Source organism: Phaseolus vulgaris, chromosome 11 (genome assembly GCF_051622355.1).
Source record: "Phaseolus vulgaris cultivar YP4 chromosome 11, ASM5162235v1, whole genome shotgun sequence".
NCBI classification, from domain to species: domain Eukaryota; kingdom Viridiplantae; phylum Streptophyta; class Magnoliopsida; order Fabales; family Fabaceae; genus Phaseolus; species Phaseolus vulgaris.
In genome coordinates this window covers 8,990,415-9,008,174 of record NC_143508.1, presented here as the reverse complement: position 1 = coordinate 9,008,174, position 17,760 = coordinate 8,990,415, and the positions used below count along the sequence as shown (strand labels likewise).

The window sequence follows — 17,760 nt, the reverse complement described above, 5'->3', positions numbered from 1 at the left end:
TACGGGGATGCAGCTACAACTTCACAACTACATAACCACTCATTATTGTAGTCAAGAGTAGATCGTTTTAACGCCCAAGAAAGTGTAAGGACATTTCCTGACAGCACTTGGCATATATGATCCCAAAAAATAGACAACTAGCTGAGGCACCCCGAAAGGTAACCCAGAAGCAAAGAAGAGTAGCAATGCATAAGAATAAATGAATGATGCAATAAGTGAAATTCAGGAGAGGGGAAACAAACCCACTGATATAGCAATAGTTTTCATTTCTCAATCACGTGATAAGGTATTGCGAAATAATAAAATATAACTAGCAAATAAATCCACAAAGAAACAATATATTCCAAAATTGCCATAAAAGTGATATCTTATTTCAATAACAATAGTCACTCTAATAATTATAAGGGAACATAAGTAAATATTAATACCCAAGAGTGACAAAGTCATTGGCCAATGCATCAAAATCACGGTTTACAAGATGTAAATAAGCTTCCATGAATCCATCATGTGATTCTTGCTTGAACTCACATGTCATACCAAAATATAGTGCATAAGAAGTAACAGAATGCATCATTGAATCAAATGAATGATCAATTGATTCCAAGAGTTTAGCTTATTTTTATCATTAAATTCTTGAAACAAGACATATTTATTATTTAAACATTAACCAAAAAGCCAAAGGATTTGAAATATTAAATATTAAACTTCAATTACCCAAATGATATATCACAGGAGGAGATCGTCAAGAAAGGTGTTGGTGAATGGTATTTTGATGGCTCCAAAAGCTATTAGGAACAATGTTATCCAAATTGGAAGCATCCATTGAACCATAAACAGAAATCTTCCTTTTCCTACAACAGAAGAAGAGAAGAATGGCATTAAGATTATTAGCATTAAATTAGAAATGAGATTGGAGTTGGTGAAAGGAGAAGGTACTGGAAGAAGTGATTTTGGCATCGCATTAGCGGCAACCCACTCTCCCGTCTCCCTCATCTTCTTCTCCACTCTTCCTTCCATGGCTTGTCCTAGGAACAAGTTCATCATCGTCTTTCGAATGTCAGAACCTTTGTTCATCAAAATCAACCACGTTTTCAAAAGCAAGTCAACCCCCAAATAAACAATTAACTAAATTTTACGAATGATTCTGCTCAATTTTACATAACAAAAATACAAAAACAAAAAGATCAGTGCCTCCTTCAAGTATTTGGAAACGATTGCGGTGAGGGTGAGAGGGGGGGTTTATGAAATGGGGCTGAGAAGGAAAGGAGGAACGTGAAGATTGAAAGAGGATGAGGGTGAAAGTTAGGGTTTAGAGGTTGAGTGAAAGAAGTACATTTCCAAGAGTCAAAGGTATATTTTCGAAGAGTGAAAGAGGGGAAAACGAAAAAAAACTTGGGGAAAGATGAAGGTTATGGAGTGAACGAAAAGCGGGAGAAATTTTATTTTGAAAACTAATTATGACGATTCTAAATGTCATATTTCGAAGGAACATTATGGCACTTACGAAGCTGTCGTATTATACAACTAACTGTGGCGGTTTTTAATAACCGCCATATTATAAACGCCACTATATACACGCTTTTTTGTAGTGATTGCACAAAATTGCAAAACTTATCTTATTCATTTTGATTTACTCAATCATATATATAATAAAATTACAATTACTAGAAGCTATAAAATAGGAATACTAACAGGCCTGTAAACTAACCATTAATGCAATATAACGGTAAAATAGTTTAAGGGTAATAAAATCAGAATTAATAACCAACATCCTCCCTTATTTCTGATTTGGAACAACCTTCCCAATTTGAGTCATGATATTGTTTTTCTCAATCGCCATCAATTCTTCATTCATAGCCTTTTGGGGTGTTGAATGGCATCGGTAAGTCTCACAGGTTCTGATTCTGCAAGAAAAGCAAAGTGAACCAAATCTCCATTGTCATCAACTTCATCATCAAGATTTACTTCGCAATCTTGAAGATGTACAGGTTTTCGCTTTTGCCTTCTTGGTCACTCCATCATAGTTGCAATTGGAGCTTCAGGTTGAACTGCAGGTGCTTCAAGAGTGACTCCATCTTCCACATCATCGTTCAAAACATAATAATATCATTTTTTTGAATCCATTTTAGCTGCTACATTCCATTGCCATTCCTCATCTTCAACAAATGTAACATCACGACTCACAATCACCTTCTTTGTCATTGGATTGTACAGTTTGTATCCTCCATGATTATATCTAATGAAAATGGTATTCACTGCCTTATCATTCAACTTTGATCTTGCTGCCTTGGGGACATGAGCATAAGTAATTGACCCAAATACCTTCAAGTGTTGAACATTGGGTTTGAATCCGCTCCATGCCTCAATCGAAGTTGTGTTAGGAACACTCCGAGTGGTGATATGTTTATCAAATATACCACACATGTTACAGCCTCAGCCCAAAAATAATTTGGCATACCTTTCGCTTTAAGCATGCTCCTCGCCATGTCCATGATTGTTCTATTCTTTCTCTCGGCAACTCCGTTGTGTTGAGGTGTGTAAGGACATGTTATGTTATGTTGCAACCCAAGTTCTTCATTGTGCCTCTTGAACTCATTAGACTTGTACTCATCTCCTCCATCACTACGCACCATCTTAATTTGTTTGTCACTCTCTCTTTCAACAAAATGTTTTAAATAAAGGTTAAAAAATATTTATTACCTCCAACTGATGATATGTTCATTGGACCACAAACATCTGTATGAACAAGCTCCAAAGGAAATTTTGCACGTCAAGGCTCCTTAAGAAATGGTATCCTGTGATTCTTTCCAAAAATGCAAGTCTCACACAATGATCATGATGATGAATATGGGGTAAACCATTCACTAAATTTCGTTTGGAGAGATTTTCCAAACTCTGAAAATTTAAGTGCCCAAAGCGTAAATGCCACAACCACGATTCATTATTCACTATTGCATTCAAGCATTTGAAATCACCCATATGCAAATCTACTGGAAACATGCGGTTTTTTGATAGAAAGGTTTTAAGAATCAAACTACCTTTTTTATCAAAAATTGATAATTTATTTTCAACTATGTGCATCACGTAACCCTTTTCAGCCAGCTGTCCCATACTCAACAAATTACTTTTTATATCATGTACATAGAAAACATCATAGATGTACCTGTGATCACCATTATTCAATGTGATAAGAATTCACTTTTTTCTAGTCACCAAAACGAACCTACCATCACCGACTTTCACTTTTGTGCGAAATGAGTCATCCAAATCTGCAAACAACTCCTTCTTACCACACATATGATTTGTGCAACATGTATCCAAATACCAAGTCTGATTGTTTGGAGTTTCATTTGATGTGGCTGCCATTTGTATGATCCTCTTCATCTTGTACATGATTACTGTCTTCTTGACACAATTGGCAGCATGATTATCACCTTTTGATCTGCAGTCATTTGCATAATGGCCACGTTTATGGCAATTATAACACTCAACATTTGATTTATTATAAATGTCTCCTCGTTCTCCGCGACCACGTTCCCCGCGCCAAGCGCCTCCATGATTCTGACCACCACGACCTTTGCTGAAATAGCTACCATGTTTATGATAGGAGCTACCAATTGAGGCTTGTGCTTGTAAAACTTGTTCAATTGGTTTTTCAATCTTATTGTCATTCATACGCTGCTCATGCGCTCGTAGAGAACCAGACAATAACCTTACTGTCATTTTTGAAATGTCATTGGCCTCTTCAATTGCGGCAACAACATGTTCAAATCTGGGAGTTAAAGATCTCAAAATCTTCTCCACCTTTGCCTACTCCGAATGTGTTTCACCATTGATCTTCATCTGATTTGTCAAGGCAAGAACTTTATTTATATAGACATCAATAGTCTCTATGGTTTCCATCTGCAGCAGTTCATATTGGCGTCTTAGGGTTTGAAGACGCACCCTTTTGATCTTATCATCACCTTTATAATTGGTTGACAAAACTGTCCAAGCCTCACTGGCAGTTGTTGCTCAAACGTCTCGTCATTCATCCCTTGATGGATGAGATACAAAGCCTTATTTACCTTCTTCTTTTGGTCACTGCGTTACTCGTTGCGCCTCAGTTGCATTATCACCTAATGCAAACACTTCACTATCAACGACATCCCATAACTCATGATAATCAAACAAAACTCTCATTTGCACACACCACCGATTGTAATTTTTTTCATTAAGGATAGGGACTAATAATTGGGTAGAGTTCATGATAACAGACTAGCTCTTGATAACAGTTGTAGGAACTAATTGAAGGAAATAAAATGCAAAAGGTTGTAGCAACTGATTGAACGTAATTGCACAAAATTGCAAAACTGATCTTATTCATTTTGATTTACTCAATCATATATATAATAAAATTACAATTACTGGAAGCTATAAAATAGGAATACTAACAGGGCATGTAAACTGACCATTAATGCAATATAACGGTAAAATAGTTTAAGAGTAATAAAATCAGAATTAATAACCAACAATATATATATATATATATATATTTGTATTCTCGTGTTCTACATTTTAGAAATTATACGTATCACCGTGTCCGTATTATATTAGTGTCTATGTCAGTGTCTATGCTATATAAGTTGGGATATCCTTACAATGTCTCATATTTATTTCATTCTTTCTTTACTAATAAAAAAAATAACTTAGAACTATTACCAAGTAAGTTATATTAAAATTAGGGAATTTGTTGAATAAGAAAACTTGAAAGAATAAAATGAAATAGATAAAAAAATGGTGAAAAAAGTTTAAGAATTAAAGTAGCAAATTCACACAAAAAAAAGTTTTTGAAATTTGAAGCCTGAGATTCCCTCTCAAAGCAATGTGACCTTTTTCTAGTGACTAAGAAAAAGAAAAGAAGGAAAAAGAAAGTCACTAACCATGCATGGGACCAACTTAGAAAGAGATTTCGGAAAAGTGTTTTCTAGAGTTATTAACACCATGCTTTCTATCTTGTGTGATCAAAAGAAACCTACAGAAATATTAAAATAACTTAGTGAACATTCTTTGCATCGATAGAGAAAAGGGATGAACATGAAGGCATTCAAGAAACCACAACAAATTCTTCATTCTTTACTCTTATTCAATATCATATTATCAGGTTCTTCTATACAGCAAAATGATGCAAACTACTGTGGGAATATCCAAACTCAAACACCTTTCTCCAATTCTTCTATACTAGATAGCATGGTTTTATGCATATCTCATAATCTCTACTTGAGATCATCCCTTGGCCTTTTTCATGTTTCATCACTAGACAACAATGGTAGATTACTAACCATCACTCACTCTTCTTGTTCTTCTCTACAATATGTTTCTCCTCTAGCTGTCACAGCTGGTTTCCCTTCTCCTCCTGAGCCTAACTCACTTGTTCTCTTCAATTGCTCAAGCAAAACCCCCTTTTCCCAATCATGCAAAATTGTAGGGACTTGTACAAATGTGGAGGTGCTGTTTCACCATCTTCCAAGACTCAAGAAGAGAACCATAACCACCCTCATCCATGTGTAGTTGTTGAAGATCTGAAAAACGTTGATAAGGATTTTCACCCTGAGCATCTGAACTGCTCTCATTTCAGCTGGGTACATAGAAGTGCATCAGATGGTGGACATGATCAAGGATTTAAGGTTGGAACAAGGATATCTGTTGACATTCCTCGTGTACCAGAAATCTGTCAAGGGTGTGAAAAACCTAATGGAACCTGTGGTGCTGGGTTGAATTGTTTATGTCACCCTAAAGAGTGCAGTAAGTAACTATAGGTAGATTTTTATTGAACAAAACTTATATATTATAACCATTTATGGTTGCTTGAAGTGTTATTTTCTAGTTATAACTAGATTTTGATCTTATAATAATCCATGGAATAAAAACTCACATAAATTACTAAGGTAAAATTATAGTTTTGATTGAAGAGCAATACTAGAAGAATTTATCTATGTTTTGCCTATTTATCTTTGTTTTGAGTTGTGAGGAAACTATCTGATGTAAAGAAAATTTTGCAGAAGACAAGGTGATCTCCAAGGCTGTGCAAAAATCTACTGGTAGTGTTTTTTTGTCTCTGCTTTCTTTCATTGGTTCAGTTACTGTTGCCTTCTTCATGTGTGTCTAAGAAAGTTTAGGTAAAAGTTGGTTTGTTAGTTAATAGTACTGGGTGGTGTACACTTGTCATTTGCTATAAAAATCTAATATGCATAATCTTTGAATATGTTATGTTAATTGTAACTGGCACAAAACAGTGAACATGTATTCAACATGAACCTTGTATAATTATCTAAAGGATTTCAAAGTAATCTCATATTTAAAGTTGGTTAGGAATGGAAGATGAAATTATCAGTTATGCTTCTCTCAGTTTTTGCACCAAAGTAGTATAATCTTTTTTGTAAATTATGATTTTAGATAAAAATAATTTTTTTACAAAATAAGTAACTTGAACTTAAAAATTATAATTTGTGAAAAAGAGAATCAAATCACTTAAAAAAGCATCTTCTCTGGTATTTGATAGTACCTTGAACAAGATTGTTTCAAATAAAAGTACAAAATCAGAAATAAAAATAATAGTTGAATTTCTGTCCAAGATAAAATCTGTCACCTTTCAGGGGTTTATAGGAAATCTAATTGTTCATCTTATTTAACTATATTGTAAGGCTAACTAAAGCAGACACAATGTTCAGGGCATAACAAAATTTTCTAAAATTATCAAACTTTTTTTTTTGGGATACAGAATTTCATAAGTTTAAAAAAATATTGAATTTGAAACAATTTTAAAGAAATTAAACTATATAAAATTTGAATTTTTATTCTACTTAAATTTATTTATTTTTAAAATAATATAATTTAAATTGAACTTTAACTTCTTTTTGATAAAATATTTTCACTACAAGAAAATCGCGAAATAAAAACCAATTTTACCATAAATAATTAGTTGTTATAGTATGATGACTAAATTAGAGACTATTTTAGAAACTAAAATAACTTTTGATTTATAAATTAATTTTTATTATTGTTAAATGGTTTCTAAATTTGTATCTAATTAGCTACCAAGGTTTTTGTTACCAAATTTAGAATCTAAATAATTGGTAGTGAAAACCTTAGCAGCTGATTAGATACCAATTTAGAAACTATTTAGCAATAATAGAAACTAATTTAAAAATCAAAAAATATTTTAGTCTCTAATTTAGTCACTATAGCAACTAATTATTTTTGTCTCTAAAATTGGTTTCTTTTTTTATTTTCATCTAGTATTTCATTATTATCAAATGTAAAAATTATTCTAATATCAAAAAATAATATTTAATAATTTAAACATATTAATTGATTATTGGTCAAAAAAAATATTTTCCACCCAATGTAAAAATATTAGTTGTTATTTAAAACAGTTTTTCTTAGTATATGTTTTCGGCTAACATTAGTTACAACGATTTTACTCTCTTTTTTCTAACGTTATTAATCAAACTATTTTTTTTAATGATACTTCGAAATTTTCTCAAGTAACTTTGATTAGTATTGATTATTATCAATGTTGATCAAAAGCCTTCTCAAACAATACTAAAAAAAACTTTTGATCATCTTTGGAAACAATTAAAATCGACAATGTAATATAGAAACAATAGTTATAGACATCGATAGAAAGATCTAATAGGCAGAAAAAAAAAAACCAGAAAAATGCAGAAATATTAATATATCTTTTTTTTCTAAATTAAATTTTAATATTTTTAAATTTTTCATTCATTAAAACAACATTATATCACACTATAAATTATTTATCATAAATCATATATACAATTTATATTTCAAAAATATTTATTTATTAAATTTTTTAATTGTAATATAATTTATGTATATTATTTCATATTAATATTAATCCTAGCATGTTTTATTAAAATTAATTATAATTTACTTAGACACTTATAATTTATTTCCTATATATTAATTTCAATTCTAAATAATTGACAAATCATTTATTTTCTTAATACACCATAAATAAGGATTTTATCTCAAACAAAAAAATCTTAAATTATTTTATATATTTTTAAAACTACTAGTTATTATATAGTAAAATTACATGTAATATATAAAAGCTTTTTCTTTTCTATGTGCAATAAAATATTATTTTATTTCAATATATTAATATATTTTATCATTGGTCACACCTTGCGTATAAAATTATAAACATATAGTTATAAAATAAAATTATATGTAATACTTTTATTTAAATATTTTTTAAATAATAAATTAATTATTATATATTTTATATAAAAATATTTTTCACAATATATTAAAAATCAAATTATGTGATTATTTTTATATAAAAATATTTATCAAAAATCTCACATTAATTAAAGATAAATACAATTTATTTGAATAGAAACAATCATATTCTTTTATCTTAGGCTTAATCTCACTTTTTAATAATATTATTTTACTTAATTGAATTATAAATTTAAAAAACAATTATACAATAATTTAATTTGTAAGCTCCAAATAAATTATAAGTTTTTTTAATAAAAAATAATATTAAAAGTAAATCATAGAACGAAAAAAAAATAAAAGAAAGTAGTTATATATAACTACCTTATTTATATTAATTATCATATATATTACCTAATTAAAATAGATATTTAAATTTCTTAAATATTTTAATTTAAATATATTATTTATCTTATTTTTATTAATTAAAATTTTTACTTTTAGAGTTAAGCTTGCTATAATTAATAATAAAAGTTAAGAAAGCAACACAATTATAAAATTAACATATATTTTTATTGGAATTAAAAGTAAACGGGTCATGTTTTTACAAGACAAAAGAATTTATTTAAATAAAAGAAAAAGTATCTACTCGATCTATCTTTATATTTTAGTCAATTCAAATTTTGGTGGATCAAATTATGATCTAAGACTATCATTGATGAAAAATTATTGTTTTTTAATTACCTTAAACTTTATTAAAAATAATTTGTAACTACATAACCATGTTAATAAACTAATTCAAATGTGTGTTTGCGTGGAAAGATTTATTTCTTAAAAAAGATAAAGGAATCAGAAATTCCATTGTGGGTTTGGAAATTAATATACTTGAATAAGTCGATATGATTTGATTTTATTCAATAATGTAGAAATATTTTTAAAAATAATGTTTTTAATTTTACTATAAAAATTAAGTTCGATTTTGATTTCTTTCCCTAAAAGATATTGTACTCTTCAAAATAGTTTAGATGTGGCTTTGAATAAGATTTTAGGGATTAAAAATGGTGCATTTATAAATTAGAAGAATTGAAAATGAACTGTTTTTAGAAGAAAGGAAAATATATTTTACCCATATTTTTCTATATTTAGTTATAGGAAATTTTGCTTTTATGTTACAAGTCCATCAAAGATTAAAAAAAAAATATTCAAAAGTGATTAATTTTTTATAAAATTAATACACGTGTTTAGATGAGTTATCTAGGAGTATTTCTGGACAAGAAAAATAAGAGAAAATTTTGTCTGTAACTCTTAAATCTTTATTCATTCTTTTAAATTTTTTAAATGAAAATTATTAATCAAAGTTTATAATATTGAAATTTGTGATGTGATATCAAAATACGACTAATTTTTTTAATATCAAAATTAAAGTTTAAGGTACACAATATGTTCTCATCGGTTTGAGTTTGTGTTGATGGTTGTGGTTTCTAAGGTTTAATCCAGTTTTCCTGCTTTGCACGTTTCATCAATCATAATATTGTAAATCACACTACAACAAAGTCAGTGCTGTGTTTTCCTTTGACAAATTTCATTGAATTTATTTAACATCATTGGTTATTTTTGGATAAACATGAATAGAGAAGATGGTTAGAATGTCAATGATGTCTAAAGGCTAAATTTGATCACCTAGTCACTAGTTACCATAACTGTAAATGAAAAACTGCATAAGTTTAATTTGTAATTAATTAATTTAATCAAAAGATATAATCATTGAAAATACTATCATTGTCATATACTTTTAATTATTTAAAAATGGAAATGAGAAAGTGATGAAAATTAACATTATCATGTGACACTAGGATATATAAATAAGAATAGATCCGATTTGAAGTTTGACTTACCAGATTTTATCATCTCTTAAAAGACTTTGTTTGATAGTTGTAATACCGGATGATTGAGAGGCCGGATGCCCGAGATGTCGAATGGCCGATAAGGCCGAATAAACCTAAGAATAAACAATAAACACATGATTAAATGTAATTAAACCAATTTAGATATAAATTATGATTAAGGCACAATTGGGCCGTCGTCTGAAATCCAAGAGTAGACCCATCCATAACAGCTGAGGTTCATCCCAAAGTTATAAATATTAGAGGAGATCCAGCGTCAAAGGTAATATTTCACTATTAACTCATCGCCATATTGTACTCGGACTAACTTGAGTGTCGGAGCACCTTCGCAAGTATCCTATCCCGCCGTTCTTGAAGAAGGACTTGCAAGATGGAGACACTGAACACAGGAGCCGCGAGAACGAGAAGACGGAAACTATAGGAGTCATTCTTAGAGGAACCCGAACTTGTAAGAACAATAATAATGAAGATAAGGAGGGGGAATTACAATGAATGCACATTTTTTTAATATAAAGAAATTCGCTTTTACCTTTCACATGAAAAAAAAAGGAAAGAAAAAAGATTGTGAAGCCACACTACAATGTGTTCTTACAAATGAATGTACCAGAAGAGAATCGACGAAGAGTATTTGTGAAGTGCACTGTTGATGAAGCAGTGGGACTTCTCCACAGTAGCAGAGGCATTTCAAACATGCAATGCCTACAAATTCAGGGCCCATTTGCTTAAGCTTATAAAAATTGATTGTCAATTATGTAAAGAAAAATTGGCATTTATAGAGGTTTTATGTTAAGCAGAAGTTTACATTTGGTTATGATCATATAAAAAAAACATGCCTTGAAAAGTGATTTTATACTATATCATTTCTCAAGGAACAAGTTTGGATTAAAAAATGTTCACAATTACATTCATAACTATTTATAGAAAATTTAGAACAATTAAATAATGTTGTGTGCTGAATAGCAGTTGGCCAATCTCAATTGTAATGAGAATCCACCTTGTACATTAAGGTACAACAGTGTTGCATGATAGCAATTGCAAGATGTAAGCTTGTTTAGTTTCATGTCATTAATTGTGCATGTAACTCAAATGTTATAATCTCTAGTTGATGTGAGATCTCCTCCAACACACTCCTTCACGCCGATAGCGGGTGACCTGATAAGGCCAACAGACACTCGCTAAGATAGACTCGAAATGACTCTGATACTATGTTAAGAAGTGAACTTTAAGCCTAACTCAATTCCATAAATTCGGCTCATGAGGTGAGGTTTGCACCCACTTATATATAATGAAATGTCCTAATCTCTAGTCGATGTAGGATCTCCATCCTGGACTAGCCCACAAACAAATATATACTAACTACACAATACTATATTTTGTTCCTTCAGCAAATTGGGTCCTTGTTTTAGCAACAGTATCACATGTTATTTCCAATATACAGCTCTTCAATTTCAATTTTCAACTTTTTGACCCAACCACTTGTTGTAAAACAGATTCTATAATATTGCAAAACAGAAAACCTAGAAACAGAGCATGTGCAGAAACGGAAATCTGAGTGAGCGAACAAACCTTCGAAACCAACGTTCGTAGAGGACCAACGCTCGGAACCCTCGTTTCTCAGAGGTTGAACGTGGGATAGAGTCCCAACGTTCCGCAACCTAAGGGGACCTCCAGTAACGGTTCCTACCTTGAATGGGTCTTTCAGAACGTGCGTGCTTTCAACAGATCCAATCTGCTCCGCACTCTCCGGGAAGACGTAGTCTTTTTCTCCACAAACTGCTCGGAACCGCCTTGACTGTGGAAGCAGGGTTGCTCATGTAGTGGGATGCGGTTGCTTTCTTCATCTATAAAAGTCGCAACCCTTTGCCTCAGAAGACACAACTCTCACTCATCTTCTTCACCCAACACCACCTGAAACTCCTCTTCCTATCACCTTTAATTTTTAATTTTTTCTCTCACCTTTATTAGATTATTTTAATATTATAAAACCTTGGGTTCCATTGGGTATTACTCTTTTAAAGAGTAACTTGCTAGTTCTGATCCTCGGAAATATCCGGGAAGTTCCTGTTGTATCCTAGGGGACTTGCGCAATACACCGCGGATAAGTCCTTACGGACAGTGATTACTCACGCCTCGGGAAACCATATTTTGTTCGTTTTAAAGCCTATTTTACTACAATCGTAAGGACTTATGGCTGAAAATCCGAACAACAACGGCAACACCGCTACGGGAACATCAAATGTTGTTTCCGCAACGCAAACCATTTTTGCGAAACCATTTCCGGACGTCTCCAAAATTGAAGTCTTCACCAGTCAAAACTTCCGACGTTGGCAAGAACGCGTGTCCACCCTATTGGACATGTATGGAGTTGCTCATGCACTTACAACTGCCAAACCCAACTCAACCACGGCTGCGAAACAAGTTGACGACTGGATCCATGCGTATAAGGTATGCCGTCACACTTTACTCAGTGTGTTATCTAACTATCTATTCGATGTTTATGCTTCTTATAAGAATGCGAAAGATATTTGGGATTCTCTTATCCTCAAATATACTACCGAAGACATCGTCAGACAAAGGTTCGTAATTGCAAACTACTACCGCTGGGAGATGATCGAAGGCAAAGACATCAAAATCCAAATAAACGAATATCACAAGCTGATTGAAGATATAAAAAATGAAAGCATAAAATTTCCAGATGAATTCGTGTCCGAACTCTTGATCGAAAAGCTTCCGCAGTCTTGGACGGATTACAAACAACAATTGAAGCACAAACAGAAACAAATGTCTCTATCAGATTTGATCACCCACATCATCATCGAAGACACAAACAGGAAGGAGTGAGCTGCTGCAAAGGCCAAAGCTTTGTCTGCCAAATCAAACGTGATAGAAGACAAACCAGCTCCAAAAAGGTACGAGAAAAAATTTGATCACAAAAAGAAACCTAATAACAAATTCTCTCATCCCAGTGGAACTAACCCCACTTTCAAGAAAAAAGGTAATTGCTTTGTCTGTGGAAAGCCAGGCCATCATGCACCTCAGTGCAGACATAAGACTAAAAACGACTATCCTCCTAAGGCAAATCTAGCCGAAGGGGAAGATACTATTGTGGCAGTTGTTTCACAAGTAAACCTTGTGACAAATGTGAGCAAATGGGTGGTAGACTCTGGGGCTACCAGACACATTTGTGCAAACAGAAATGTGTTCACCTCCTACACAAATGTGGAGGATGGAGAAGAACAAGTATATCTCGGTGACTCCAGGACAACTTCTGTCCTAGGAAAAGGAAAAGTTCTTCTGAAGCTCACATCTGGTAAAACTCTAGCTTTGAATGATGTGCTACATGTGCCATCAATTAGAGTTAATTTGGTCTCTGTGGCATTACTAAGCAAAGTTGGGATTAAAGTGTCATTTGAATCTGACAAGATTGTTATGACAAAAAACAATGTTTTTGTGGGAAAGGGATATTGTGATCAAGGCCTTTTTGTATTAAACATTTATGAAATTATGAATGAATCTAAATCTTCTGCTTATATTGTTGACTCGTATGATATATGGCATGCTAGATTAGGACATGTGAATTCTTCGTATGTTATAAAATTGCAACAACTAGGATTAATCAACATGCATGACAAACAAAGTAGTAAATGTGATGTATGCGTAGAATCTAAAATAACGAAGAAAACATGTCACTTTGTAGAACGTCAAACTGAAATTCTTGGTTTAATTCATACCGACCTTGCTGATTTAAAACAAACAATGTCTAGAGGTGGTAAAAATTATTTTGTAACCTTTATATATGATTTCTCTAGATACACCAAAGTGTATTTAATTAAACATAAGGATGAAGCTTTTGACATGTTTTTAACTTATAAAGCGGAAGTAGAAAATCAACTTAATAATAAAATTAAGAGAATTAGATCAGATAGAGGTGGTGAATATGTTTTATTTAATGACTATTGTGTAAAAGAAGGTATTATTCATGAAGTAACCCCACCATATTCACCTGAGTCTAATGGAGTAGCTGAAAGGAAAAATAGGACTCTTAAAGAAATGATGAATGCCATGCTTATTAGTTCTAATGCTCCTGATAATTTATGGGGTGAATCTTTGTTTACTGCGTGTTTTTTACAAAATAGGATACCATATAGGAAAATTGGTAAAACACCCTATGAGTTGTGGAAAGGTTATCAACCTAATCTGAAATACCTAAGAGTGTGGGGGAGTTTAGCTAAAGTGATGTTACCTGATCCTAAGAAAAGGAAAATAGGCTCTAAAACATCTGATTGTATGTTCTTAGGATATGCAGAACATAGTGCTGCCTATAGGTTTCTAGTTCTTAATAGTGATATAATTGAACGCAACACTATAGTAGAGACAAAAAACGCTGAGTTCTTTGAACACATCTTTCTGCTAAAGAGTAGTGGTACATCTGAACAACCTATAGATAGTGTTAGTGATACCTTGAGTGAGGATGTTAGAAGAAGTAAAAGACAGAGAAAGGAAACATCTTTTGAAGATGACTTTTATACTTATCTAGTTGAGAATGATCCAATAAGTTTTATAGAAGCTACTAGTGCTCCTGATGCTAAACATTGGGATAAGGCCATTAAAACTGAGTTTGATTCAATAAAGAAAAATAATACGTGGACCTTAGTAGATCTGCCTAAAGGAGCAAAACCCATTGGTTGTAAGTGGATCTTTAAGAAGAAGTACCATCCTGATGGATCCATAGAGAAATATAAGGCAAGATTAGTTGCTAAAGGGTTTACTCAAAAACATAACATATATTACTTTGATACTTTTGCACCTGTTACTAGGATTTCCTCTATCCGTGTATTGCTAGCCTTAACATCTATCCATAAGTTAGTAATTCACCAAATGGATGTTAAAACAGCTTTTCTGAATGGTGAATTAGAAGAGGAAATTTATATGACTCAACCTGAAGGTTGTGTAGTCTCAGGTCAAAAGGAAAAGGTATGCAAACTTTTAAAATCTTTGTATGGTTTGAAACAAGCACCAAAACAATGGCATGAAAAACTTGATAATGTTTTACTTTGTGAAGGTTTTTCTACCAATGATGTTGATAAATGTGTGTATTCTAGATCTGAAAATGGTGAATATGTCATTATATGTTTGTATGGAGATGACATGCTAATTTTTGGTACATGCAATGATATAGTTTTTCAAACAAAATTGTTTCTTGGATCTAAGTTTGAGATGAAAGACATGGGTGAAGCAAGTGTGATTCTAGGAGTTAAAATCATAAGGAAAGGAGATAGTATAATACTATCCCAAGAAAAATATACTGAGAAACTTCTAAAGAAGTTTGGTTACTATGACTTTAAGTCAGTGAGTACCCCTTATGATGCTAACTCTAAATTAAAGAAGAACCGAGGAGAATCTATTTCTCAAACTCAGTATGCCTAGATAATTGGGAGCTTATTGCATTTAATGAGCTTCTCTAAACCAGATATTGCTTATGCAGTGGGTAGATTGAGTAGATACACTCAATGTCCTAGTCAGGATCATTGGGATGCTCTTGCGATACTCATGAAATACTTGAGAGGTACAATGGATTATGTCATTGAATATAGTGGATTTCCCGTTGTGCTAGAAGGGTACAGTGATGCTAACTGGATCTCTGATTCAGATGAGACAAAATCCACTAGTGGTTATGTATTTACACTTGGTGGTGGTGCAGTTACATGGAGATCAGCCAGGCAAACTATTATTGCAAGATCAACAATGGAATCTGATTTTGTTGCTCTAGAAATGCCTGGCAGTGAAGCTGAGTGGTTGAAAAATTTCTTAGCAAACATTCCTTTAGGAATGAAACCAACCCCATCTGTATCAATGCATTGTGATTGCCAATCGGCAATAGCTATGGCTAAAAATAAAAGCTATAATGGAAAGAATAGACATATACAATTGAGACATAATTTGGTGAAACAGCGGTTAAAGAGTGGAACGATTTCTATTGACTATGTCAAGTCAGAACGGAATCTGGCAGATCCTCTAACAAAACCCCTAGGGAGAAAAATGATTTTAGAAACATCGAGGGGAATGGGACTTAAGCCACTTGCAAACAAACAAGTGATGGAAACCCAACCTTTGTGATTGGAGATCCCATGAATAAGGTTCATATGGGTAAAAACAAGTCACTTGTTAGTTCTGCTAGCACTGATATTGATTTAAAATCAATTTTGTCCATTCCTATGGTGTGTGTGAAAGTGCTAGATACTGCATTATCGAGAGGATAAACTTTGTGGTTAAAATTCAGCGATAAAAGAGTTTTAACGATTTACAAAGTTTTAATGATTTTCATATCCCTTATGGGTGGTGTATAATTTGCAGCATACACTTGATGAAATCACCTATATGAGTGTCAAGTGGGGCCGCTTGCATGAGATCTTGGCAAGATCTCTATAACACTCATGAATACCGGGCACGCGCATGGCCTAGTAGCGCAACACAGCGATAACAACAAGTAATGTGGGGGTGTATTGTGACTAATAAACCTCTAACACATACTAAGTGTCTTGGTTCATATAGCTCGCTATACCAACTACACTATGTGTTACGTTCATAAATCTAAGACTGGTTCATATAGCTTGCTATACCAGATCTGATGCATTACATCTTAGATGAACCCATAAATTTATTTTCCTTTTCTCTTTATCTTTTGCAATATGTGGGGGATTGTTGTAAAACAAAATCTCTTTTTGTAAAACAAATTCTATAATATTGCAAAACAGAAAACCTAGAAACATAGCATGTGTAGAAACGGAAATCTGAGTGAGCGAACAAACCTCTGAAACCCTTATTCGTAGCGGACCAACGCTCAGAACCCTCATTTCTCAGAGGTTGAACGTGGGATAGAGTCCCAACGTTCCGCAACCTAAGGGGACCTCCAGTAACGGTTCCTACCTTGAATGGGTCTTTCAGAACGTGCGTGCTCTCAACAGATCCAATCTGCTCCGCACTCTCCGGGAAGACGTAGTCTTTCTCACCGCAAACTGCTCGGAACCGCCTTGACTGTGGAAGCAGAGTTGCTCATGTAGTGGGATGCAGTTGCTTTCTTCATCTATAAAAGTCGCAACCCTTTGCCTCAGAAGACACAACTCTCACTCATCTTCTTCATCTTCTTCACCCAACACCACCTGAAACTCCTCTTCCTATCACCTTTAATTTTTAGTTTTCTCTCTCATCTTTATTAGATTATTTTAATTATAAAACTTTGGGTTCCATTGGGTATTACTCTTTTAAAGAATAACTTGCTAGTTCTGATCCTCGGAAATATCCGGAAAGTTCTTGTTGTATCCTGGGGGACTTGCGCAATACACCGCGGATAAGTCCTTACGGACAGTGATTACTCACGCCTCGGGAAACCATTTTTTGTTCGTTTTAAAGCCTATTTTACTACACCACTCAGGAGGATGAGTTCTTCTTGGAAAAACTAGACTCCATCATTCAATAAGATCATTATAATTTTTTTCCTTTTAGTCTGCATATACAAATTTTCAGCCAAAAAAATACATAATAGTGGCTTCATCCATATGTTCAGTTTAAGATCAATTTAACATCGTACACTACTAGTAACATTCAAAACAATCAGCTACAAACAGGTCCA

The 17,760-nt window shown here is 32.8% G+C and overlaps 2 protein-coding genes and 1 pseudogene across 2 annotated transcripts; 2 read left to right on the top strand and 1 right to left on the bottom strand.

Annotated features, from left to right (window-relative positions):
- Positions 1-726: 726 nt before the first annotated feature.
- On the bottom strand, positions 727-1,074 carry LOC137833629 (putative NAD(P)H dehydrogenase subunit CRR3, chloroplastic; annotated as a pseudogene).
- A 3,941-nt stretch (positions 1,075-5,015) lies between these two features.
- On the top strand, positions 5,016-6,234 carry LOC137832034 (uncharacterized). The gene is given in 3 exon segments (XM_068640005.2): positions 5,016-5,434; positions 5,437-5,784; positions 6,042-6,234. Coding segments are annotated over 3 exon segments (819 nt in total). The 5' UTR covers positions 5,016-5,070; the 3' UTR covers positions 6,149-6,234.
- Positions 6,235-12,317: 6,083 nt separating this feature from the next.
- On the top strand, positions 12,318-16,559 carry LOC150023042 (uncharacterized). Its single transcript, XM_090297322.1, has 5 exons — positions 12,318-12,967; positions 13,097-13,440; positions 14,101-14,746; positions 15,587-16,136; positions 16,485-16,559. The coding sequence occupies exons 1-5, from the start codon at positions 12,318-12,320 to the stop codon at positions 16,557-16,559; spliced, it is 2,265 nt and encodes a 754-aa protein (XP_090153448.1).
- The last annotated feature ends 1,201 nt before the right edge of the window (positions 16,560-17,760 follow it).